We start from the raw sequence: 25,335 nt of genomic DNA on the forward strand, positions 1-25,335 counted from the left end.
TGTGCTCCGCAACGAGAGAGGCCGCGACAGTGAGAGGCCCACATAACGCAAAAAAAAAAAAAAAAAGCAATTTTCCCTGGCATGTTGTTTTTAACCAATCAGTGGTGAGTTTTCTCATATTTCAGAGAAAACCTTAGCTATATATGAAGACCTACACACAAAAGCTAAAAATCCTGCAATAGTGCCTCCCGTCAGAGGAAGGGTAAATGGTGGCTTTGTTTTCTACAAAATTAAGTTCTGTTGGGAGAGGAGGATGGTGGAGAGTGCAGCTGAAGACGTTGTGAAGACACTTTCCCCTGTGTTTAAAAACAACAAAGGACTTCCCTGGTGGTGCAGTGGTTAAGAATCCGCCTGCCAATGCAGGGGACACGGGTTTGAGCCCTGGTCCGGGAAGATTCCACATACCACGGAGCAACTAAGCCCGTGTGCCACAACTACTGAGCCTGCGCTCTAGAGCCCGCGAGCCACAACTACTGAGCCCGTGCGCCACAACTACTGAAGCCCGCGCACCTAGAGCCTGTGCTCCACAAGAGAAGCCACCCGCAACAATGAGATGCCCACGTACCACAACAAAGAGTAGCCTCTGCTTACCACAACTAGAGAAAGCCCGTGCACAGCAACGAAGACCCAACAGAGCCAAAAATAAATAAATAATTAAAAAAAATAAAAACAACAACAACAAAAGACTGCTGACGACTAGGCTCTGGATCAGATTTTAATTTGATAAAGCTGCTATTTATTGTAAGCAAATGCCCTCAAGAACCAACATCTGGAAGGAGGAACCTGAGCCCAGGCAGAGTTTAGGGCTACAAAGGATCCACTGACTACAATGCTGGGTGCAAATGCCAATGGGCTCTAACCAGGCAAGGATTACTATTAGGACTGTCATTATCTGGGCCAGTATTTTGGCTTCAAAGCCACAGAGATTTTGAGGGGTATACCCCTTTCTTTTTCTTGTAAGCCCTATTATTTTTAGTGTACAAATCTTCAGGACATTTTTCAGAAATGTGTATATTCCACTGTAGCAGAAAGGGCTCTGATGAAAGATGTTAGTCTCCATAAATTAATCCATAAATTGCAAATGCCATGCAATCTTAATAAAAAATCCTAATAGGATTTTTCATGGAGTTTGACAAGTTGATTCTATAATCCATCTGGACTAGAAAAAGCTCAATAATGGCCTAGAAATTCTGGAAAAATAAGAACAAGTAGTTGGGTACCTCCTCATTAAACTGCCTTTCTAGTGTTGCTGGGCAAAGCAGGGATAGGGGGAAGCAGACAGAGGTTGAGTGAGTTGTTTGTCCTGAGGTAGGACTAGTGAGACCAGGTCCAGATGCCTTGGCTATAGGTCAATGTGACTGTCTGCTGAAGGTAAGATGGATAGCCAGGGAAACTTGGCAACAAACTAAGACCAATCACAGCTCAACCCAGAGATGATGGGCTTGCTGAACATCTGTATTCTCCTCAGGTCCAAAGCAAGTTATGCAGAGGGGAATCTGCCCTACCAGACACAAGGTCTAGAGTAACTAACCTATGAGGTAGTGCCACATGAGTGGACAAGTTGGTTTTATGGAACAGAATATTAATAACATCTAACACACAGCACTTACCATGTGCTGGGCAATGTTTTAAGTGCTTTATGTGTAACTCATTTAATCCTCACAACAACCTATGAGGTAGGTACTATTATCACAGAGAGGTTAATTAGCTTGCCCAAGGTTACATAGCTATTGAGGAACAGAACTGGGAACAGAGTAGAAAAACAAACCCAGGGAATTGCCTGGCAGTCCAGCGGTTAGGACTCTGCACTTTCACTGCCGAGGGGGTGGGCTCAATCCCTGGTCGGGAACTAAGATCCCACAAGCCGCTCAGCGCGACCCACCCCCCCCCCCCAAAAAAAAAAGGAAAAAAGAAAAACAAATCCATATATATATGGGAATTTAGTTTAGGACAGAAGCGGAGCTTCAAATCAGGAGGATAATTGATGAACTAGTCAATAAATGGTATTGGGGAAAATGACTATCCATGTGGGAAAAAATACAGATTCTTACCTCTCACAATTCACAAAACCTAATTCCAGAAAAAAAGCTAAAATTTTAACTACTGTACAAGTTTTAGGTGAAAATATAAGAAATTCTTCTTACACAAAACATAAAATACAAAAGAAAATTGATAAAGACAACTATGTAAAAACTGAAATCTACTACATGCTAAAAGATACCATAAGTAAAATTAAAATACAAACAACAGACTAAGAGAAAATATTTTTCAATACTTGCAGAATATATAAAAAACACTCCAACAAATCTAGAATACATAAAGAACTCCTACAAATCAATAAGAAAAACTAACATCCTGAAAATGAGTGAAAAACTGAATAGATAATTCATGGGAAAGGAAGAGCCAATAAACATAAAACAAACAAACTGCAACACCATTTTTTGCCATCAGATTGGCCAAAATTAAAAAGGCTGATAACATCCACTGTTGGTAAGGCTGTGGGAAAACAGGTATATCTCATACACCACTCATATACTGACCTTTTTGGAAGGAATTCAGCACTATCAACATTTATGTTGTACATACCTTCAACTCAGCAGGTCTAGCTACCTTACAGAAATGTTAACGGGCACATGGGCACAAAAGGTTATTTATAAGAATTTTCAAAACACTAAAAATTAGAAACAACCTAAATGATAATCAGTAGGAAATAGTTAAACATATGATGGTATACCTATGTTACAGACTACTATGCAGCAGGTAGATCTCAATGCATTGATGAAATGTATCTCTAGGTACTGATGTTGAAAGATATCCAAGTAAGTTGTAGAACCACACACACTAAACCAAACTATACCTCTATCTATTTATGTCTACATATGGGTATAAACACAAGAAAATAAAAGGTATACATCAAACTGATAACAAAGGTTACCTTTGGATAACCTTTCTCAGAGGGGGAAGAGTGTTAGTCAAAGGAAATTTCTGCCTTCTCTGTCTTGTTCTAATTTTGGTCAATGAGGATTAATTTTTTAAATAATATTAAAACAAAAACCTACATTAAAGTCAGCTGCACTATACAAAAAAGTGCTTCATACATTGTAGTACTCAACAAAGTTTACTTTACAAAAAAGGAGTCATCTATTAAATGTGAAAAGCCCACCGAAAAGTCATCATAAACCTTTGCAAGGGATGAACTGAATGACACATAACACAAATGATACAGGTAATGGAAGTAAAATAGGCAAGAGGGAAAAAAGAGTCACCAGCAGCGAAGATTGGATAATGCTAAAAATGGTTAATAGCTAATTATAATAGCTACCATTTTCTGAGGGCCTCCCATGAACAAGACACGGTGCCAGGTGCTCTGTGCAAGCATCATCTCTAATTCTTACAACAACCTGTGAGATATCCCCATTTTATGGATTAAGAAAATACGGCACAGAAAAACCAAGTATCAGGTTTAAGGCCAGGCCTTTGCTCACTACAGGCTGTCCTGGATTGGATTTGGGATTGAGACTGGGGCTAGTGGGGAGCCCTCCTGGCCTGGACTCAAGTGCTCAGCTGCCCTTACTATACTCTGCATCCTTGAAGCATGCTCCCAAGCTGTCCTGTTCATCGAGACTGGCGTTCTCCTCCTCCTCCTCGCTCTCGGTTCTCCAGTACGCTGGCCGCTTGATGGGCCGCTTCCCTGGGGTGCGCTGGGAAGCAGGACTGCTAGACACTGTGCCCAGCCCACTGCTGGAACTCCCACTGCTTCGGTCCTGCCCCCCGGTCCACCAGGCCTGCAGGCTGGAGGTAGCTGGCGAGGATGATGAGGACTGCAGGTTGGCCATGCACAGCATGCCCTGGATGGCCTCCTGAGTGCTGGGAGAGGCAGGGGCCTCGCTGCAAGGGACAGAGGAGAAATGCTGAGGGAGTTTCTCTAGTTGTCAGAGGAAATCAGTCATCAGAAGAGTCAGGGAGGAGGGACAACAGCTGCCGGGGTCAGGGTGGGAGGAAGGAGGAGAGAACCATCCCAGGCGAAAAACCAGAAACCACACTAAAGATCAAAATAGTATCAAAGACTATTTTCATAAAAAGGCCAGTCCTTCTTGACTCGTCTCTCCATAGACAGCAGGCAAGATGGCAAAAAGAGGGGTGCACCTCCCTTCCTGTTCACCAATGCTGCATTCTTTCCTTTTTCTTTTTTCTTAAAGCAAGGCCCAGAAAAGGCCCAGCTCTCCTTCCATGCCTCTTCTAACTTCCAAAAACCCCCAAACTTATTACCCTTGAAGTCCGTATTATCCTCTCTCGGTCAGATATTAAGTACCTCGGGACAGATTTCATGTCTACTTTATTCTTTCAGCCCAAATGCCCTGGCTAATTTTTGTCCCTTTAAATGACCCAATTAATATCTACTGATTGGTTGACCTAGCCCTTTGGGTGGCAGGTGGGGATGTGTGCTGTCTGAACACCTAGAAAGGGGAGATAAAAGCCAGTACTCACGTGAGGGCAGCATAGTCAGGTCCCCCCACCTGCCTGCTGGCCTTGAGCAGATCAAGAATTCCACCAGCTCCACTCCCATTTCCAAGCTTGCCTTCAACCCCTTCTACCATGTCCTCATCTGTTGTATAGTCCTCCTGTTGGAGAAAAAGGATATCACCTCAGCTGCCCAGGGTTGGTCTGGTAAGGCCCCAATACAGGGTTGACAGTCTCACTCCTGATACTAGTATCTTCTGAGCACCAAGTATCTACCAACTACTAAGCAGAATATTTGTTCTTTCATCTTAATCTCCACAGCATCTTTGTGAGGCAAGTCTAACTCCCATTTTACAGATAAGGAAACTAAGGCTCAGTGAAGTTAAATAATTTGTGTAAAGTCACAATCAGATATTCCAAATCAGATACTCTTTCTGCTACATCACACTGCCTTTTATTCTACTCTATATTAAAGAATTTTAAAAATATTTCAACTAAAGTATAATCTTCCATTTATATGTTCAGGAGCACTTAGCCCACAATCTTTCACTTTATAAATATTTTAGGAATGGAATGCATAGGATCTCTCCCCCACCCTCAACTAGAATGACAATCTGTATTCTGTCTATGTAACCAGAATGAGCAGAAGATTAGAAACAGGGCAGGCCCCTACCTCAATGTCAAACTCAACTTCTCCTGGTTCACGAACTCGGTTGGGGTCAGAGCAAGGCTTCGCACGGGGCAACTTTCGGGGAAATTCTAGAAAGCAATGGAATGCACTTATCATGAAGCTAAGATTAGCATCTGAGCCAAACACCCAGGGGAAAGAGAATAAGACTATAATTTTCCTGAAAGTAATGACCACAGACGAGTAATTTAGGGAGGTTAGGAAATAAATCTCTAGAGCAAAGGACACATGGAAGCCTACAGAGCTGGTAAATCAGAATGTCAACAAGCTCAGGCCTAAGGTCTTGAGTCTATCAAGCAGACCAAAAACAAACTGAAATGGGCAGGGCAGGAAAGAAAAAGAACAAGTACACACTTGGTCTTATTATCAGGGTTGCCTTCTCCTTTCCCAGTCTCTCGTCAATCTGCAGTTCATCATCTGAATCCAAGTCAAATTCATCCTCCATCACATGTTCTGCCACCAGCCTAGCCTTGTCTACCTTCTTTGTGATCCTGGCTCGCCGAGACTTGGATAAGCTCTTTACCCTCTTGGTACTGGAGAGAGAGTGAAGGTGAACATAAAAACAGTCACACTCGATGGCAATTCTACCCAAATTGATCTACAGATTCAATGCAATCCTATCTAAATCCATCTAGTTTTGTAGAGATTAATAAGCTGATACTAAAATGTATATGGGCATACAAAGGACTTAACATGGCCAAAACAATTTCAAAAAAGAACAAAGTTGGAGGATTTATACTACTCAATTTCAAAATTGAGCTACAGTAATCAAGGTAATGTGATATTGCCATAAGGATAGACATACACATCAATGGAACAGACCTGTGAGCCTAGAACTAAACGCTTAAATTTTCGGTCAATTGATTTCTGACAAAGGTGCTTATTAGGCAATTCAGTGGAGAAAGAATAGTCTTTTCAACAAATGATGCTGAGATAAGTGGATATCACATGCAAAGAAATGAATGTGTACTCTTACCTCATATCATAGACAAAAATTAAAAATGGATCATAGATCTAAATGTAAAAGCTAAAACTATAAAACTTCTAGAAGAAAATATAGGAAAATATCTTTGTGGCTTGAGATTAGGTAAAATTCAAAACATTTGTGCTTCAAAAGACACCATTAAGAAAATGAAAAGACAAGCCACAGACTAGGAGAAAATATTTGTAAATCATTTATCTAGAAAAGGATTTGTATCCAGAATATTTAAATAACTCTTAGAATGCAACAAAAGACAAACAAAACCAATTAAAAAGTAAGCAAAAGATCTGAATGGACATTTCTCTAATGATGATATATAAATGGCTCAACATTATTAGTCATTAGGGAAATGCAAATCAAAACCGTAATAAGATACCACTTTACATCCATCAGAATGGCTATAATCAAAAAGACAGACAATAACAAGCATTAGTCAATATATGGAGAAACTCATAATTGCTGGTAGGAGTGTAAAATGGTACATGCTTTGGGATAAATTTTGGCAATTTCTTAAAAAGCTAAACAGAGTTACCATATGACCCAAAATTTTACTCCTGAGAAACAAAAACATGTCCACACAAAAACTAGTACTCAAATGCTCATAGCACCATTATTCATAGTAGCCAAAAAGCATAATCAATCCAAATGACCATCAACTAGTGAATGGATAAACTAAATGTGGTATAGCCACACAATGGAATACTACTGAGCAATAAAAAGGAAATTAATGATACTTCTACATGATGGATGAACTTCAAAAACATTGTTAAGTGAAAGAAGCCAGACACAAGAGACTACATATGTGTGATTCCATTTATATGAAGTGTCTAAAAAGGCAAATCCATAGAGATAGAAAGTAGATTAGTGGTTGCTTGGGCCTGGGGAAGAGAACCAGGACTGACTGTAAGTGGATATGAGGGATCTATTTGGTGTGATAGAAATGTTCCAAAATTATATTGTGGTGATGGCAGCGTATTCTTTAAATTTACTAAAAGTCATTTAATTGTACACTTTAAACAGGTTAATTGTATGGTATGTAAATTATACCTCAAAAAAGCTGTTAAAATATATAAAGGAAGTAGAAAGAACTCAAAAGTGGCTTAAATAATCCTGTTACACATGGTAAACAATATTAACCAGTACAGACTGCTCAAATAAGCCTTACAGTTAAGAGAAACAAGTTTTTGGTAAATCAGTACACTTGACACATTCAGCAAATAGTCATTTGGTGAACTGGATTTTAGTGAATTAGCTGTTTTCTACCTCATAGGGTTGCTGGGAGGATTAATGAGCTAATGTAGAGACTGACACATGGCAAGTGGCCCAATGGTAGCTAATCTTATAGTTCTCTGGGCCTCACTTTACCACATTAGTAAAATGGGGATAACAACAATTACCCTCAGGGTTGTTGTGAGGACTAAATAAAATAATGTATGTAAATGGCTAAGACAGAGTCTGACACAGAGCAGGTGCTCAATAAATGGTAGCTATTTATTAACCCTGATCTTTTATTAACTTCTAATAATGAAAAATCTCAAACATATATAAAATATTAAAAACTCCCATGTACCTATGACCCAGCTAAGTTTTAGCAATTATCAACACACAGCCAATCTTGTTTCATATATACCTCAGTCCCCACAAAACATGGCATTATTCTGGAGAAAAGATCAGACATAATATCATATCATCTATAAATATTTCTATACCTTCACTCCCTAGGTTCACTTAGCAGCAGCCTCTGGCAGGTGCAAAAAGGTAACAAGCAGCACAAGAAAGACTGGTGAGGAAGGGAAAAATGTCTCATTGTGTCCTCAATAGCCATTATAGGCTGGACCCTTAGGACTCTCAATTTTCTCTTCCCCAGCAGACCAACCATGGGTTCTAGACAAAGGCAATGCTCAACAGTCTCTCTAATCTTATTCTTCAGTAACTATGTTCTCAATTAACAAGGATAGCTCTGCTGCTTTCAGAATCTGCCCTGCCCTCACACTCCCTTTTCCCTTATTTCCCAGCCAGGTAGACCTACTACACTCACCCTTGGGATCTGAAAACAATCTTTTCCTACAAAAAGGTTGTTAACGTATCCTTGTCGCTTATGTTCCTACACTGTTCATACTCTGTACTTAACTCTTGACTGCTCCTGTCTGGTGTTCTGAGTGTCCAGATGGTAACTTTTACTGTCTTCCTTTGCCTCCCTACATGTTTGAGGGTTTCTGATGACCTACTTAGCTTCTGGCCATACCCACAACCATCATCATCACCACCACCACCATCACCTTTCATCTTCAACTTCATCATATTCATAAGAGCGACCATTTATTAAGCATTTACTATGTGCCAGAACCTGTGATAGGCACTTTACATGCATTACTTCATTTAGTCCTTCAACAACCCTAAGATAAGTTTTATCTATAGAATAGATAAAATGAGGACAGAGAGGTGCAGATACGTTAATTAGCTTGTCAAAGTCACATAGCGAATACATGACAGAGCAGGGATTCAAATTCGGGATTGTCTGATTCCCAAGCTGGAGCTTTTTGCCAAGATGTGCTTTTATTTTATTCTTTTAGAAAACATTCTGTTAAAAATTATTTTAGGGTTTCCCTGGTGGCACAGTTGTTGAGAGTCCGCCTGCCAATGCAGGGGACACGGGTTCGTGCCCTGGTCCGGGAAGATCCCACATGCTGCGGAGCGGCTGGGCCCGTGAGCCATGGCTGCTGAGCCTGCGCATCCGGAGCCTGTGCTCCGCAACGGGAGAGGCTCGCGTACCGGAAAAAAAAAATTATTTTAAGAAAAGTAATATGTGCTCACTGTATAAAATTCAAATGCTTTTGAAGTGAAAATTTCCTCTCTTGCTTCCCCTATTCTACTTTCTAGAGATAACTACTGTTACAAGTTCGGTGTGACAAGTATAAAATATGTGACAAATATATTTATTTGCATGGATGTGTATAAACATCTCTGGAAGGAAATCGTTGACACTGGTTTTCCATGCAGAGGGGAACTGGGGAACAGAGAGGAGTGGGAGCAAAATTTTTCACTATGTATTCTTTCACACTTTTTGAATTTTAAACCACATAAATTAAATTTTAAACCTCTTCAAAAAGGTTAAAGGAAAAGGTCTGTATGTTGCTTTTTTACACACACACACATATGTGCATACGTGCTTTTTTAAAAAATTAAAATGAACTATTCCTATATATTATCTTGCAACCTGATTTTTTCACTTAAAATATATCTTGGAAATCTTTTCACGTCAATAGATAGTAAACTCATTCTTTTTAAGTTACACAGCATTCTATTCCATAGATGTACCATAATTTATTTATCCAACCTTTATTGATGAACGTTTCCAATTGCTTACTATTACAATGATACGGTGACTACTAAATATTTCTCTTTACACACCTGTGCAAATATTTCTGCAAAATAAGTTCCTAAAAACTGAATTGCAAAAGGTATATAAAAAACTAATGCTCTTAACCAGTATGCTGTACTACCTCCTATTCCCACCAACAGTTCTGATCCACTGACTTGCTGAAATTTCTAGAACTTATATAAGATTTTTCGCAGGATTGCCAATTAGTTCCAGACCTCTCCCCCTTCCCACCCCCAACACTACCATGGTTCTCTGTACTAAGGAATGTTATCTGATAATATCTGGTTATTTCCCCAAGCACAGTCCCTCCTTCACCCATGTCCCAGCCCCAGGTCCCAATTCCATGCCTTGTCTTAGTGGCATATTGCCACCAACACCCAGCATCTCTGCTTCTTCTCCCCACCTCACCTGCCATTAGACATCAACAGGGCCAGCGGGCCCTCATTCCCATCAAGGTCCAAGTCTGGCGAGTCATCATCTGAGTCATTCAAGCAGGTACCAGTGATGTTGAACTGTAGGAGGAGGAGGCTCAGTTGTCACCTGTCTGGAACTCCCATGTGAATCAGAATGACCAGTTCCCTCTGGTTTCACTGGTTGAGTTCACTGTCAAAACCACCTGAACCAAGGCCTTCTGCTATGCTGTCCCCCCACCCCCAACCCAAATGATCACAGGAGCAGAAGGCTGAGAATGTATGGCTGGCTCAGGGGAAACCTATCCATCTTGCAAAACATGTTCCCTAAAAAGAGGTGGAGTATCTTCACATGCTTATGGAGGGCACCACAATCTTGAAGCAAGGTGGAGCCCTGGAGGAGGGCTTTTCTCAAGAACCTGTTCAAGACTCCAACCTGCCACTCCTATACCATGCTCTCAAATGTCATTCCCATCCCAGCATTTCAAGATTCATCTCAAGTGTCATGTTTACTGAGAAGAGCTCCTGACCATCGCCCCTACCCAGATAGAATCATCCCCTCCCGTGTCTCAGGGTCCCACACATACCCTTGATCGTGGCATCCACAACGCTTCATTGCACTCATTTCTTTTTATGCCTATCTTTCTCACTAGCCTGTCAGCCTCTTGAGGGTTATGTCCACAGCACCTATCACAGTGCCCAGCATAGACAAGATCTCAATAAATGTCTGTTAAATGAGTGGGACTGGTAGCCAAACACCAGGGGCCCTAAGGGAGGTGGGAGGACAGGAGAGCCTATCCTTTTTATACCCTGCTCTTCCAAGGGACCCAAAAGGGTTGGGCTGAACCCAAGGGCCAGCACCCACCTTTGCTTTCTGGGAACAGCCTGTCTTCAGTGCCTGATGACTGTATGTGTCCATGAGATTATAGCTCAATTGGCCAGCAGGCCCCAAGGCTGAGCTCTCCTTGCCCTTTCGCTCTGCCTTCTTGAAGAATTCCTTGGGCTTCAGGCCTTTCTTCTTTGAACCACTTTTGGAGGGCAGTGACAGCCTGGACATGGATACTGAAGTGGAATGGGCTGGCCTGGTTAAGGGAATGGAGCCGGCTGGGAAGATCCTCTGCAGCCCAAAGATATTGCTTGTCTTCCCAACGTTCTGTTGGAAGATATCCTACAAGAGTGTTAGTACATGAGGGGGTTAGAGCTTACTCAAGGGTTCACTCTGCACTAAGAGCAGAGGTCTGTTTATGGCACTGGCGGTACTGCCATGAAGGGGCTTAAAGATGCTCCACATATGCACTTATGCACACCCTAGTTTTGGCACAATAAGTCATCAAGAATTTACTGGGTGGCATTTCTTTACCTAGCCATTGACGAGTAAGGAGAAGACGAGCAGAGGAAAAGCTCAGCACTACTGTCAAAACCGGAAAGGAAAAGACTCCAAGTGCAGCTGACATGAGACAGAAAATAATTGAGTACTAAAATGTGTGGTTCCAACTCTAAGGACCACAGGATTTGAGAGCAGGAGAGCGGTTCTAGTCCTAATTCTGCTACTAGCCTCCCACCTTCATCTTATTCACAGCAGTTATGCTTTGATTGGTTGTATATATTGAGCTTCCACATTAAGATTTCATTTGAAAAAAAGGATTTCATTGCTTCAAAACATTTGAAAGCCAATGAAAAATATATGATCCATCTCTTAAGTCCTCTTCCAACCAGCCCAAAGTTCTGTGTATATAAAACTCGTTTAAGTGGGAAGAGCCAGAGAAAAGGTAGGCCTAAAACCCTGAAGGATTCTGACAGATGGAAGTGGTGGAAAATGAGGTAGGAGGTGGACAATGTAAGCTATGGTGTAGGCAGTGAAACATGCTGCAAGAGGTGAGGCTAGAACCCCAACTTCATAGTAGCTCACTCTGACCACCCTTCAGCACAGATTTAGTGCCTATATCCTGGGCACTAAATGGAACCTTACAGCTTCTGAGCTAAAGGAAAGTTGAAACTTCCTCAAGTCCAATTCTCCTCTGGTGCCTTTGCTACTTCACCAGCCCACACTGAGTTCTCTCTTTGCTGCAGTCTATTAATAACAATGGCTCACATTTATTGAGTACTTACTCTGCCAGGCACTGTGCGAGGGGCTCTATATACATTAGCTCTTAATCATAACAAAACTGTGAAAAGGTGGTGTTATCCCCACTTTACAGATAAGGATACTGAGGCTCTGAAAGGCTTGCAAATGACAGAGCAGGAACCAGAACCCAAGTTTCTCTGAGTCTCTTACCACTGCACCTTACTGTCTCGTGGTATATGCCACCTGTTGAAACATGGCTTTGTAATCATCTTCAACCCGGGAGAACTGTCATTTTGTAGAATGTAGAGACTGAGTCAAAATATTAATAACAACAACTACTACTACTACTACTATGACCTCTGCCACCCACGACCACCATGACCCACCAGCAGAATTTACTGAGCACCTACTGTGTGCCAAGCCCTATACTTAGTGCTCAACCTGTATTATCTTACTCAATCCTCTTAATAATCCCTCAGTAGTTATTAGTTATCCCCACTTTAGACATGAGGAAACTGAGGCTTAGACAGGTTAACTTTGCCCAGGTTCCTCTACTAGATTGTGAGTTCTTTGTGGGCAGGCACTGTATTATTTATGTATCCTAAGCACCTAGCCCAACATGTGGCACGCTTGAGGTACATAATAATTATCTGAATGAATGAATAAATGAATGAATGAATAGGGTCCTTGGTGGGGTCTTCCCAATCCTTCCCCTGAGCTCTCATGCCAACTGCAAAAGCCTGACCTGCCACTTGAGCCTTGAGCCCTTCCCAAACGCCTCCCCTGCTCCCATGCTTCTTACTTCCACCAGGCGAATCTCCCTAGCCAGATCTTTAATGAGCTGTACGGTCCGCACTGTCTCTGGGATCTCATCCTCGTGGTCTGGCAGAGCCTGTCAAACAAAAGGCATGAGGAATAGATCCACACATAAATGAACTGATTTTCAACAGTTACCAAGGCAATTCAATGGAGAAAGGGTAGTCTCTTTAACAAATGGTACTAGACTGATCAGATATCCATATGCAAAACAAGAACTTCATTCCATATCTTGCACCAGACACACACACAGACTCAAAATGGATCACAGACCTAAATGTCAAATCTAAAACTATAAACCTTTTAGAAGGAAACAGAGGAGAAAATCATTGGGACCTTGGGTTAGGCAAAGATTTCTTAGGACATAAAAAGTATGAACCATAAAAGAAAAAACTGATAAATTAGACTTATTAAAAAATAAAAACTTCTCTCAGAAAAACACTGTTAAGACAAACCACTGACTGGGAGGAAATATTTGCAAAACATATACCTGATAAAGGACAGTGTCAAGAGGTGTGAGGAACTTAGTTGTGGCTTGAACCACACCCCTCAGAAAGTCAAGAACCTCAGCAAGATCCCTGGGGACAATCCAGCCTCTCCACTTGTGAGGACAGAACTCAATGTTGAGCAGCTACAAGCCCACAGCTAGCCCAACAGCAACCCAGGGAGAGACCTGTTGATTGTCTCTCTTTTAATTCATTTGCAATCTTATTTATCAATACATCTCTATGCAGACAGACAGCTCAAACTTTTCCTCTGTGACTTCTTCCACCAGTTTTGACTTGAATTCTGTATCCAGAGGACTGATAAAAATTCCTCAGCATTTCCTCCTTGCTTCCCATGGTTTGATTCCTTTAACTCTTTTAATCCATCTGGAATTTATTTTGGTGGCTGGGCAGTAATGGGGGCTGAGAACCCATGTGACCCAGCTGGATAACCTTGACAGCTCCCTCCTCCCAGCCCAGGGGCTCTGGAAGGGTGAAGGAGCAACTGCTTCTCTTCACAAAAGAGAAGTTGTCTGCACTTCACAAAAGACTTCTCCCATGAGTGTGGCTCCTCAGTTCTGTGTCCTACTCTCTTCCAGCTCCCTTTGGTCACACTGTTGGGGCCATCCTTTGGTCCCTGAGGCCATCCTGGCTCAGGACATGAGTGCTTAGGACCTACCCACCTCCCTCCCTTTTGGTGTTCCTGGGACAGAGTCACTCTGAAGTTCACTTCGTGGGAGGGTCAGTGTGGATGCAGAGTCAGAGATGAAACCCAAGGTAGCCACACCTGAGGGATGTGGCAAAACAGAATCGAAGGCTAAGGCCCAGGTGCAGTTGAGTCCAGGGAGCAAAAGAAGGCCCAAAACATGAAGTCCAAGGATATCTGGGGGGAAGGCTGTCAACAGGAAATGGGGAGATTGTGCACATTTAAGCCTGCAGTGGCTGAAAAGTTTCCTCAGGCTACTGTATGCAGGGGAAGGAATCTACAAAGAGTATCAGAAGCATAAAAGAATATATTGATATTTCCTTTTTTGCATTTCTTAAAATTGGTTTTTAAATAAATTCAACATTTTGAGTAGGTAATCCATTCACGTAGTTCAAAAATCAAACAATATAGAAAGATATATATTGAAAAGCCTCAGTATCTATCTGACCCTGCCATCAGCTCCCCTAGCCCACCCCAACAGGTAACCACTTTTATTAGTTTCTTCTGCATCCCTCCAGATTGTATCTTCAGTCAAATACAAGCACATACAAATATAATTCTTCTTTTCCCCCCTTTTACACATAAGGTAGCACACTATACACACAGTTCTACACTTTTACATGATAAATTCTGGAGATCTTTCCAAATCAGTAAATAGAGAGCTTTCTTAATCTCTTTTATAGCTGTTTAGTATTCAATTGGATAGATGGATATTGGTATATTCCTAAAAAGCCATTTTGGCAGTATGCATCAAGAGTCTTACATTTTTTCACATACTTTGATCTAGTGATCACTCTTCTAAAAATCTATCCTGAAGAAACAATCAAGAGATGAGAAACAAAGACTGATGCAAACAGCTATTTACTGCATGATTTTCTAGAACTATCCCCCAAATAAATAAATAAGCAACAATAAACAAGTGGTTAGGTAAGGATGGTACATCCCTGCAAAATAATATCATGTAACTATTAATGTTTGTGGAGAACTCTGGTGACACAGAAAAATTAAGATAAGCCAACCAATTCAGATACAAAATTATATGTACAGGGTGAGAGCAATCATGTTTTAAAAATGAATATTAAAAAAACAAAAGAAAGTATACCCAAATGTTAATGTTTATTCCCTCTGAGTTAAAATTGCAGGTGAAGTTTTTCCTTCTTTACACTCTTCTGTATTTTTCTAATTCTCTACAGTAAGCAGGTATTACTTTTCATAATCAGAAAGAAAGGTTTAAAAATATAATCCAAGGAGTCCTAGCCCAGTCCTCTACTCTAATCCTAGGAGCCCACAAACCTCCCTAGTTTCCTCCACGTCCCCAGAGGATCTTCCCAAAGCCAGTCCCTGCTGAGAGTAGACCTCTAAAGTAGGTAGAGAAATAAGTATATTTACTTCTTTCCTTGTCCAGGCTCTAAAGGCCAAGTTCAGGGCTTTACCACCATGGACCAGGTAGGAGGCAGGGTGTCTCCTGTTTTCTCGCAAACCTAAAGGGGGAAAGAGGAAGGTAGAGTGTCAAAGAAGCCATGCAGGGAAGTGAAGGACTTGTTAGTTTTTTTCAGGCAACCAGAGAAAATGCTCAAGGTTCTGAGCCCAACTCCATATCTCAGTTCTTATAATGGTGTTCATTTTATGACTACCTTGACATCTACTATCTCATTTAATCCTATACCCAACCCTATAAGCCAGATATCATTATCTTCATTTTATAGTTCAGGAAATGAGGCTCAGAGAGGCAAAGAGACAACCAAAGGCCACATCTGGTAAGTGCCAAAGCCAAGACTGAAACCTCATCTGTCTAAATCTGAGGCCTGTGCTCCTTCTACACTATTCTGCCTCTTGGGTTTCAAAATGTGAACACTCAGGAGGACAACTGCCACCTACACAGATCTGAAGAGCCATTAATGCCTTGTTCTGAGTTACTCCAGGAGGAGGTTATAACAAACATCCAGATTTAGGCTCAATAAAGAATCTTCTACTGAACTAAGCTGTTCAGAACAGAAAATAATAAGCAGTTAGTCATCCAGCCTCTGAATGAACATTTAAGTGACGGTCTGTCTAGATGGCAGAATAAGGGCTTGAGGTACTTCATAAGAGAGTGTACTCATTGGCCTCTGAGGTTCTTTGTAACTTTTCCTGGCCAAGTCACCTTGAAGAATCTCAGGTCTGAGTAAGGGAGCCACTCTATTTCCAAGCAGACCAGGAAATAGGAAACCCAGCAGGTTGGCTTCTACCTGGGCTGATACCCAGGAACCAAACCAATGATGGGTAGTCAGGACTGGGCCTTGTCCCCAGGGGAAGCACGTCCAGGGAACTCTGACACTATACCGATTGAGTTTCTTATTTTAATTGGCAGGAAATAGGAATAATTTCACTGTGATCCAATTTTCTCAGTCCCCTTTGCTAAATAAAAAAGTTAAAATCCATGCCCTACCCTACATTACGATTAGTAAAAAAGCCAATTTCAAAAGATCGCATCCTTTGATTCCATTTTTATAGCATTCTTGAAATGACAAAATTACAGAGATGAAAAAGAGATCAGTGGTTTCCTGAAGTTATGGATAGTTCAGGGGGAGAGAGTGGGTGAGGTTATAAAGGGGTAACACTACAAAGATCTTTGTGGTGATGGGTACTGTATCTTGATTTGAGGTGATGGTTATGTGCACATGTGCACACACACATGGTCAGGGCAGCAGGGCAAAAAGGACAGTTGGCAAAGGGCTCCATACCTCGAAAGATGTCCAGGATATGCTTTCCCACATACCAACAGATGGTCTCAAAGTTGGGGAACTTGAAGAGGTCTGCTGTGCTCAACCGCTTCTCAATCTCATAGGCTCTGGAGGAAGTAGGCACAACAATAACAATGATAACAAGGACCCTGTTTACTAGGCACCTACTATGTATCAGGTATTGCTCTGGATGCTCTGTATCCATTATCTTTAATCCTCACAACTACCCTCTAAGACCTTACTCTATGGGTTAGGAAACTTGGGCTCAAAGTTTATGTGACTTGACAAAATTCACATAACTACTAAGTGAGGAAGAGGTATTCATCTTCAGACTGAACATCATCAGAAACCAGTATCCATTCCTTTCTGATCATCTTGCCTCCCTTCTATGCTGCACTCCTCACAATACCGGAGAACTCGAGGACTCTAGCAGATGGGAATGGCCAATTCGGGATCACCAGAGCTTCAGGACTCACTTGAGCTGCATTTCAATGTTAAGGCTGTGTAAGAAGTTCCCTCCAAAGGCAAGGCAGTCCACGGGGGTCAGCACAGCATGGATCCATCCTGCAGTGTAACAAGGCAAAAAACATAGCTGGCAGAGGGCCTTTCTTCTTTGGACATCACCACTGCCCACTCAGCTCAAACACAACTCCTTAGACCAGCCAGCCTGGCAGTAATTCAGAACATTCTAGCTTCCTCCACTCTCCCAACGCCCATCCTAGCCAAGTCTGCCATCATTATAACCCTGAACTGGACCAACCTGGGGGTTAATAAACTCCTTCTACTTCCCTTCTCTGCACTTCAAAATCTCTTCGTTGCCTCACCCACCCTCTCTCTTATTGCTAAGAAAGGCATCACCTCCTTGCCATGACTACCCCTTCTAACTCTGCGCTAGGTAAAACAAAGAGTTTTTGTGTTAGACAGACCTGGGTTCAAATCTTGCCGTTTTCTATATCTAAATATCCACTTCACAGGTTGGTTGTGAAGGATGTACCTAGTTGAAACTAAATTATTTTCCTTGCCCTTGACCCTATACTGCCTTCTGGGACCTTCTGATTTTTCTTCTTACATCTCTCTCATATTCATCTCCCCTTCTTCATCCATCCATCCTACTAATGGCTTGGTTCAGATCCATCATTATCTCTCACCTATGCTATTTGAAACAGCCTACAAACTGGCTCCTCTAACACCAGTGGTTCTTTAAGGCGTGATCCAGGGAATCCTGGGGCTCCTTGAGACTCTTTCAGAGCATATGCATGGTCAAAACTATGTTCATGATAATAAGATGTTATTTGTCTTTTTAACCCTCAGTATACAGTGGAGTTTTTCAAGGGGTACATGACATGATATCACAACACACAGAAGCAGATTTGAGGACACAGAAGTTTTCTGCTAACCCGAATATTAAAAAGATTTGCAGAAATGTAAATGTCAATCTTTTCACTAAATTTTTTTAGTTTGAAAATAGTTATTTTTCATAAAAATTATTACTTATGCTAACATGTAATGGGTTTATTCTTGTTTTTTCCTCAATGAACTAATAAATATATTTAAATTCTCAGTTTTAATTTATAATATGGTAAATATTAATAAATATAAACCACATAAATAAAAGCTCTTTGGGGTCCTCAATAATATTTAAGGGTATAAACAGGTCCAGAGTCCAAAGTGTTTGTAAACCACTGCTCCACACCAATCTCAACCTCTGAAGTCCATCCTCCACATCTCAACCCTAAGTGATATATCTGAAATGCAAATCTGCCCATGTCACCTCCTGCTTGAAACTCTTCAATGAAATGTACATCCACAGAAGAATAGATAAACTGCTGTATACTCATACAATGGAATACTAGAAAGCAAGTGAAATGAATGAACAATAGCCACATGTATCAACATGGATCTCACAATCATAATGTTCAGAGAAAAAAGTTGAGAAAAATACATCTGATTCCATTTATATAACATTCAAAAACATGTAAAACAATACTATATACTGCTTACTAAGGCATACCTATGTAATAAAGGGATAAAAATGCATGAGAATGATATCATCAACTTCAGGACAACAGCTAGCTCTGAGAGGGCAGAATGGGAATGTAATTGAGGAGAGGTATATACAAGGCTTCAAATATGTTTGTAATATGTTATATTTTAGTTGAGTTATAAACACATAAATGTTCATTATATTATTCTTTATATCTCTTGCTACATCTGAAATATTTCATTAGAAATTAAATAAACAAATAAATCTTCAGTAGTCCCCAGTTGCCTCTGAAGTAAGTTCAGCCTGCCAACCTTTTCAGCTTCATCTACTCCCAGCCCTTGGTCTTTAGGCTCCAGTATCCATAAACTGCTTCACACATCTTTGCTTTGTTTATGTCTTTCCCTTTATCTGAGAGCGCTTTCCTGCCTTTCTTTCCTTGGTCAGTCTCTATTTACTCTTCAGGTGTCACTCTTCTGAGAAGATTTTCACAAACCTCTGGCCAGACTAAGTGCTCTTCTCTGTGCTCCCAAAACTTCTGGTGAATATCTCTATTGTGTCTATTAGTACTGAAGAGCCTATCCATATTCTATCTCTAGCACCTAGTCCAATGTTGGGGCAGACAATAGACATGAAATGCTTGTGGAACTCAGTAGATTGCACCCAGTTTGTGGGAATTTCTACCAAGATGCAAATGAATCCAACTCAAATCTCTGGTAGACAAATTCAATTCACCAGTTACCAAGTGCCCAGTGTACAAAAAAATAAACATCATGTGAGACCCAGCAAAGAATTCAAAGATGGGTGAATAAATGCATGGGAATAGAAAACTATAAAAGAGAAAAGCAGATGGGTATGGGGGTAGGAGGAGGGGGGCATGACTTGCCTCATCATATATTAAACATTCTATAAAACCAATGTAATCAAATCAATATGATACTGATATATGAATAGACAAACAGATCTGAGTAACAGAAAAGAAAATCCAGAATTATACAATATAATGTTCGACAAAGATGTTAGAATTATATAACACGAGTTTTAAAGGAGTCATCATAAAAATGCTTCAACGAACAATTACAAGCATGCTGGAAACAAACAAACAAAAGAAAGAGAAGCTATAAATAAGAAACAAGTACAAATTATAGAACTAAAAAATACTACATCTGAAATATATAATGAAACAATGGACTCAACAGAAGAATGGAGACAATGGAGAAAAGAATCAGAGAATTTGAAAACAGAACAATAGAAAGCACCCAATATGAACAAGAGAGAAGAAATAGACTGAGAGAAAAATAAACTCAGGAACCCAACAAGGACCTACTGTATAGCACAGGGAACTATATTCAATAGCTTGTAATAACCTATAATAGAAAATAATCTGAAAAAAGATAGATACTATATATATAACTGAGTCTCTTTTTGCTCTACACCTGAATCACTGTAAATCAACTATGTGCCAGTAAAAATAAAAAAGACAAAAAAATAAAGAACCATGCAATGGGACAGAAAAAAAACCCTCAGGAACCTGTGGGACTACAGCAAAATGTGTTACATTTGTATAATCAAAGACCCAGAAGAAAAGTTAGAGTGAGGGAATTAAAAGGTATTTGAAGAAATAATACCTAAAAATTTCACTAATATGGCAAAAGACATAAGCCTACACATTCAAGAAGCTTGACGAACATATACAGTATAAACCCAAAGAAATCCACACCAAGACACATGATAGTCAAACTGCTGAAAAACTAAAGAAAAAAGAAAAAATATTGGAAGTAGCAAGAAATGACACATACAGGGAAAAAAACAATTTAAAGGGTAGCCAAAATCTTATCAGAAACCACAGAAGCCAGAAGGAAGCAGCACAACATTCAAGTGCTGAAAGAAAATATCAACCCAGATTTCTATACCCAGCAAAACTATCCTTCAAGAGTGAAAGGGAAATCAAGACATTTACAGATGAAGGAAAACTAAGAGAATCTGTTGCCAGCAGATCTACCCTGAAACTCTAAACAGAGAGGAAATGATAAGAGAAGGAATCTTGGAACACCAGGAAGGAAGAACAATGGAAGAGTAAAAATACAGGTAAATACAATAGACTTTCCTGCTCTTGGATATTCTAAATTATGTTTGACAGCTGAAACAAAAATTAAAACACTATGTGATGTAGCTCTAATGTATGCAGAGGAAATATTTAAGACAAATACATTACATATGGTAAGGGTAAAGAGATGTGAAAAGAGGTAAGGTTTCAACTCTTTCTTCAAACTGGTAAAATGTCAGTATCAGTAGACTGTCATAAGATAGATATATATGTATATATAAATATACACATATAGATACGTATGTACATATATACATATATACACATACACATATTTATCTATATATGTACATATACATAGATATATGTGTATATGTCTATGTACATATACATATATATCTATATATGTATACATATATACATAAAACTAGAGCAAACACTAAAAAAAAAATCTATATAAAACCTGAAGCTGAAAACTTCATATGGAAATTCAAGGGGCCCAGGAAGGCTGACACTTCCCAATTTCAAAACTTACTACAAGTGTACAATAACTGAGACAGTGTGGTACTGTCATAAAGACAGACATACAGATCAATGGAATAGAATTCAAAGTCCAGAAATAAACCAATACATGGCCTATGGTCAACTGATTTTTGACAAAGGTATCAAGACAATTCAATGGGGGAAAGAATGGTCTTTTCAAATTGTTCTGGGACATCTGGACATCCATATGCAAAAGAATGAAATTGGACCCATATCTCACACCATATACAAAAATTATCTTGAAATGGATGAAAGACATAAATGTAAGAACTAAAAAGAAAACTCAGAAGAAAACACAGGTGTTAATCTTCATGACCTTGAATTAGGCAATTGTTTCTTAGATATGACACCAAAAGCACAAGCAAAGAAAAAAAACAGATAAACGGGACTCTTGGGCTTCACAGAACAACATCAAGAAAGTAAAAAGACAACCTCCAGAATGAGAGAAAGTATTTGCAAATCACACATCTGATAAAGGTCTAAACCAAAATATTTAAAGAATTCTTACAACTCAACAATAGAAAGACAAATCACCTAATTAAGGAATGGGCAGGGACTTCCCTGGTGGCACAGAGGATAAGACTCCACACCCCCAATGCAGGGGGCCTAGGTCTGATCCCTGCCCAGGGAACTAGATGTCACATGCATGCCGCAACTAAGAGTTCACATGCCACAACTAAGGAGCTCGTGTGCCGCAACTAAGGAGCCTGCTTGCCTCAAATAAGACTTGGCACAATCAAGTAAATAAATAAATAAATAAATGGGCAGAAGTTTTGAATAGATATTTCTTCAAAAAAAATATATAAACATACAATAAGTGCATGGAAAGATGTTCAAAATCAATAGCCATTAGAGAAGCACAAATTAAAATCTCAATGAGCTACAACTTCACACCCACTAGGATGGCTATAATCATAAAGACAGGCAAAAACAACTGTTGGGTAGGATGTGGAAAAATTGAGACCCTCATAAATCGTTGGTGGAAAATGCAGCTGCTTTAGAAAACAGTCTGGCAATTCCTCAGGAAGTTAAACACAGAGTTACCATATATATGACTCAGCAATTCCTCTCCTAGGTAGATATACCCAAGAGAACTGAAAATATATGTTAACACAATAACTTGTACATGAATGTTCATAGCAACACTATTCATAATAGGCAAAAAGTGAAAACAACCCAAATGTCTATAAAATGATGAATGGATAAACAAAATATGGTATATCCATACAATGGAATTATTATTCAGCCATTTAAAGAATGAAGTACTGATAACATGGATGAACCTTGAAAATATTATGTTGGGTGAAAGAAGCCAGACATAAAAGACTACATATTGCATGATTCCATTTACATGAAATATTCAGAAAAGGCAAATTCATACACAGAGAAAAGTACAGAAGTGGGGTTGACAGGGGCTGGGGGGGAAGAAGGAATGGGGAGTGACTGCTAACAGGTACAGGGTTTCTTTCTGAAGTGAAGAAAACTTTCTGGTATTAGATAGTGGTGATGTTTGCACAACTTCAAGAATATTTTTTTAAAAACTGAATTGTACCCTTTAACGTGGTAATTTTTATGGTATGTGCACTATATCTCAATTTTTTTAAAGGCACATTTAACAAAATGAAAATACAACATATCAAAATATGTGACACAGCTAAATCAGTGCTAAGGGGGGAATTTATAGCACTAAATGCTTATATTAAAAAAAAGAAGAAAAGGGCTTCCCTGGTGGCGCAGTAGTTAAGAATCCACCTGCCAATGCAGGGGACACAGGTTCAAGCCCTGGTCCAGGAAGATCCCACATACTGCGGAGCAACTAAGCCCATGCGCCACAACTATGGAGCCTGTGCTCTAGAGCCCACGAGCCACAACTACTGGGCCCACGTGCTACAACTACTGAAGCCCGCACACCAAGAGCCCGTGCTCTGCAACAAGAGAAGCCACCGTGATGAGAAGCCTGTGCACCACAATGGAGTAACCCCCACTCGCCGCAACTAGAGAAAGCCCATCCACAGCAACGAAGACCCAATGCAGCCAAAAATAAATAAATAAAATAAATTTATTATAAAAAAAGAAGAAAAGTCTGAAATCAATAATCTAAGCTCTCATCTCAAGATCAGGAAAAAGAGAGCAAAATAAACCCAAAGCAAGCAGAAAGAAGGAAAAACAAAGATAAAAGCAGAAATCAATGAAATTGAAAACAGAAAGACAACAGAGAAAATCAGTGAAACAAAAAGTGATTCTTTAAAAAGTTCAACAAAATTGACAAACTTCCATTAAGACTAACACACAATAAAAGAGAAGGCACAAATTACTAACATCAGGAATGAAACACAGGGTAGCACTAGAGACTTGGAAGATATCAAAAGAATAATAAAGAAATACTATCTCTACACACATCAATTTGACAACTTAGATAAGATGGACCAATTGCTCGAAAAGCACAAACTTACAATTCACTCAATATGAAATAGATAATTTGAATAGCCTAATACAGGTTTAAAGAAATTGAATGTTAATTAAAAACTTCCCAAAAAGGAAATCTCCAGGTCCATGTGGCTGCAGTAGAGAATTCTATTGAACATTCTGAGAAAATTTAACACTAATTCTGAAATCAAGGAATTAAGAAATTAGAAAGTCAAGAAAAATCTAAATCAATGGAAAGACATATGTGTTCATGGAAGATTCAACATACTAAAGATGTCAACTTTCCCCAAATTGAGACAACTATAGGGACTTTTTCAAAATAAATACACTCAGATCCCACCCCAGACCAACGATTTCATAATTCTAGGGGTGAAGCCTAGGCCTTTATGGTTTTGGGAAAAAAAAAAACCCTACCCCCACCCAGGTCATTCTGACTTATAGTCTACAATGCCAGTCTCTCAGTCACTATCTCTAGAGTCATGGGGCTAAGAGTCCTGTTTTCTATCTGTCCACCAAGTTGACATCAGTCCAGTGCAAAGGAGCTATCAACTTCCTCCTGGACCTCCCCAAGAAACCACACTGCCCACTGGCCACCACTCGAATTTTCTTGATGTCCACTTCTGAGCCTTCAACTGATATGAGAGGGATATCTCACATAATCAGATCAACACATTATGGGAAGGGGTTGGTTCCAGTGCCACAAGCTCTCTTCCTCTTCCCACCTTCCTCAAACCCTCCCAGAGGAGCCCAGGGAAGACCTGTAGGAATGAAAAGTGTCTGTCCTTGCTTCACAGAACACTTGTAGCACTTGTCCACCTGGTCCCCAAAGAACATCTCATTCTGGTTAGAGGAGCTGCTCCAGCACTCAAAGAGAGTCAGGTTGGCATTTGTTGGGCGGATCAGGTAGAAGATCTTCTCACCCTGAAACAAAGAAAGATTGACATGTCAAAAATATCAAAGGTTTCCAGAGAAGTCTTCTGGGAGTCTCCAAAAGAATATTCTCTCTCTCATGTTCCAAGACCATGTAGTATGCTAGAATTCCTTCTGTCCAAGGATCATTTATATATATATTTGGAAAACTTCAGAAGTCCTTTTGCACTTTGTACTTTTAAGCTTCTATAAAACTGACAAAAACAATTTGGAAAGGACATTTCAAACAAAATTGTCAACTTAAGACAAATGTACACCAAAGGCTCCTATTTTAGATGCAATGCCAAATGAAAAATGGCCTCTATAGATGAGTAGATCAATATTACTAGCCCTAGGAGAATTTAAGGCCACATTACTAATGAGAAGAAAATTGAATTTGCCTTTAAATGCCATTTACAGAGAGCATTCCTTCTCACACCTGCAATCAAAGCTAATAAAAGTTTAAAAGTTCAGTAATCACCCAAGGACTTCTGTAAGATTATATGTTGGATGATTATCTGTTGGAAGAACATATTATTTCCTAACTATGTTTTGCCTGGATAATCACCAGATAGATAATTTGGCAGAAAAGAAAAAAACCCACTAGCACAAAAATATCCCCAACCCATAGCTTGATTAGTTTAACCAATATTTCATAATACATTTCAATGTAGAAAATTATCTACTAGAAATTATTTACTGTACAATTA

General features: G+C 39.9%; 1 protein-coding gene across 6 annotated transcripts in view; it reads right to left on the reverse strand.

Annotated features, from left to right (window-relative positions):
* Positions 1–25,335, reverse strand: part of PHF8 (PHD finger protein 8) — a 108,172-nt gene that overhangs the window by 47,557 nt on the left and 35,280 nt on the right. For 5 of the 6 annotated variants that reach the window (XM_027096817.1, XM_027096818.1, XM_027096816.1 and 2 more), the window contains 11 exons: positions 24,475–24,637; positions 17,195–17,282; positions 16,719–16,825; positions 15,385–15,476; positions 12,791–12,880; positions 10,789–11,091; positions 9,922–10,025; positions 5,504–5,682; positions 5,135–5,220; positions 4,489–4,622; positions 3,575–3,888 (listed from right to left, as the gene is read on the reverse strand). In XM_027096817.1, coding sequence (XP_026952618.1) covers positions 3,575–3,888; positions 4,489–4,622; positions 5,135–5,220; positions 5,504–5,682; positions 9,922–10,025; positions 10,789–11,091; positions 12,791–12,880; positions 15,385–15,476; positions 16,719–16,825; positions 17,195–17,282; positions 24,475–24,637 — 1,660 coding nt within the window. The remainder of the gene's footprint in view (positions 1–3,574; positions 3,889–4,488; positions 4,623–5,134; positions 5,221–5,503; positions 5,683–9,921; positions 10,026–10,788; positions 11,092–12,790; positions 12,881–15,384; positions 15,477–16,718; positions 16,826–17,194; positions 17,283–24,474; positions 24,638–25,335) is intronic. The other variant, XM_027096819.1, reaches the window with a different exon arrangement.

Source organism: Aethalodelphis obliquidens, unplaced genomic scaffold, assembly GCF_003676395.1.
Source record: "Aethalodelphis obliquidens isolate GAN/ISIS:26980383/991018 unplaced genomic scaffold, ASM367639v1 scaffold108, whole genome shotgun sequence".
Lineage (NCBI taxonomy): Eukaryota > Metazoa > Chordata > Mammalia > Artiodactyla > Delphinidae > Aethalodelphis > Aethalodelphis obliquidens.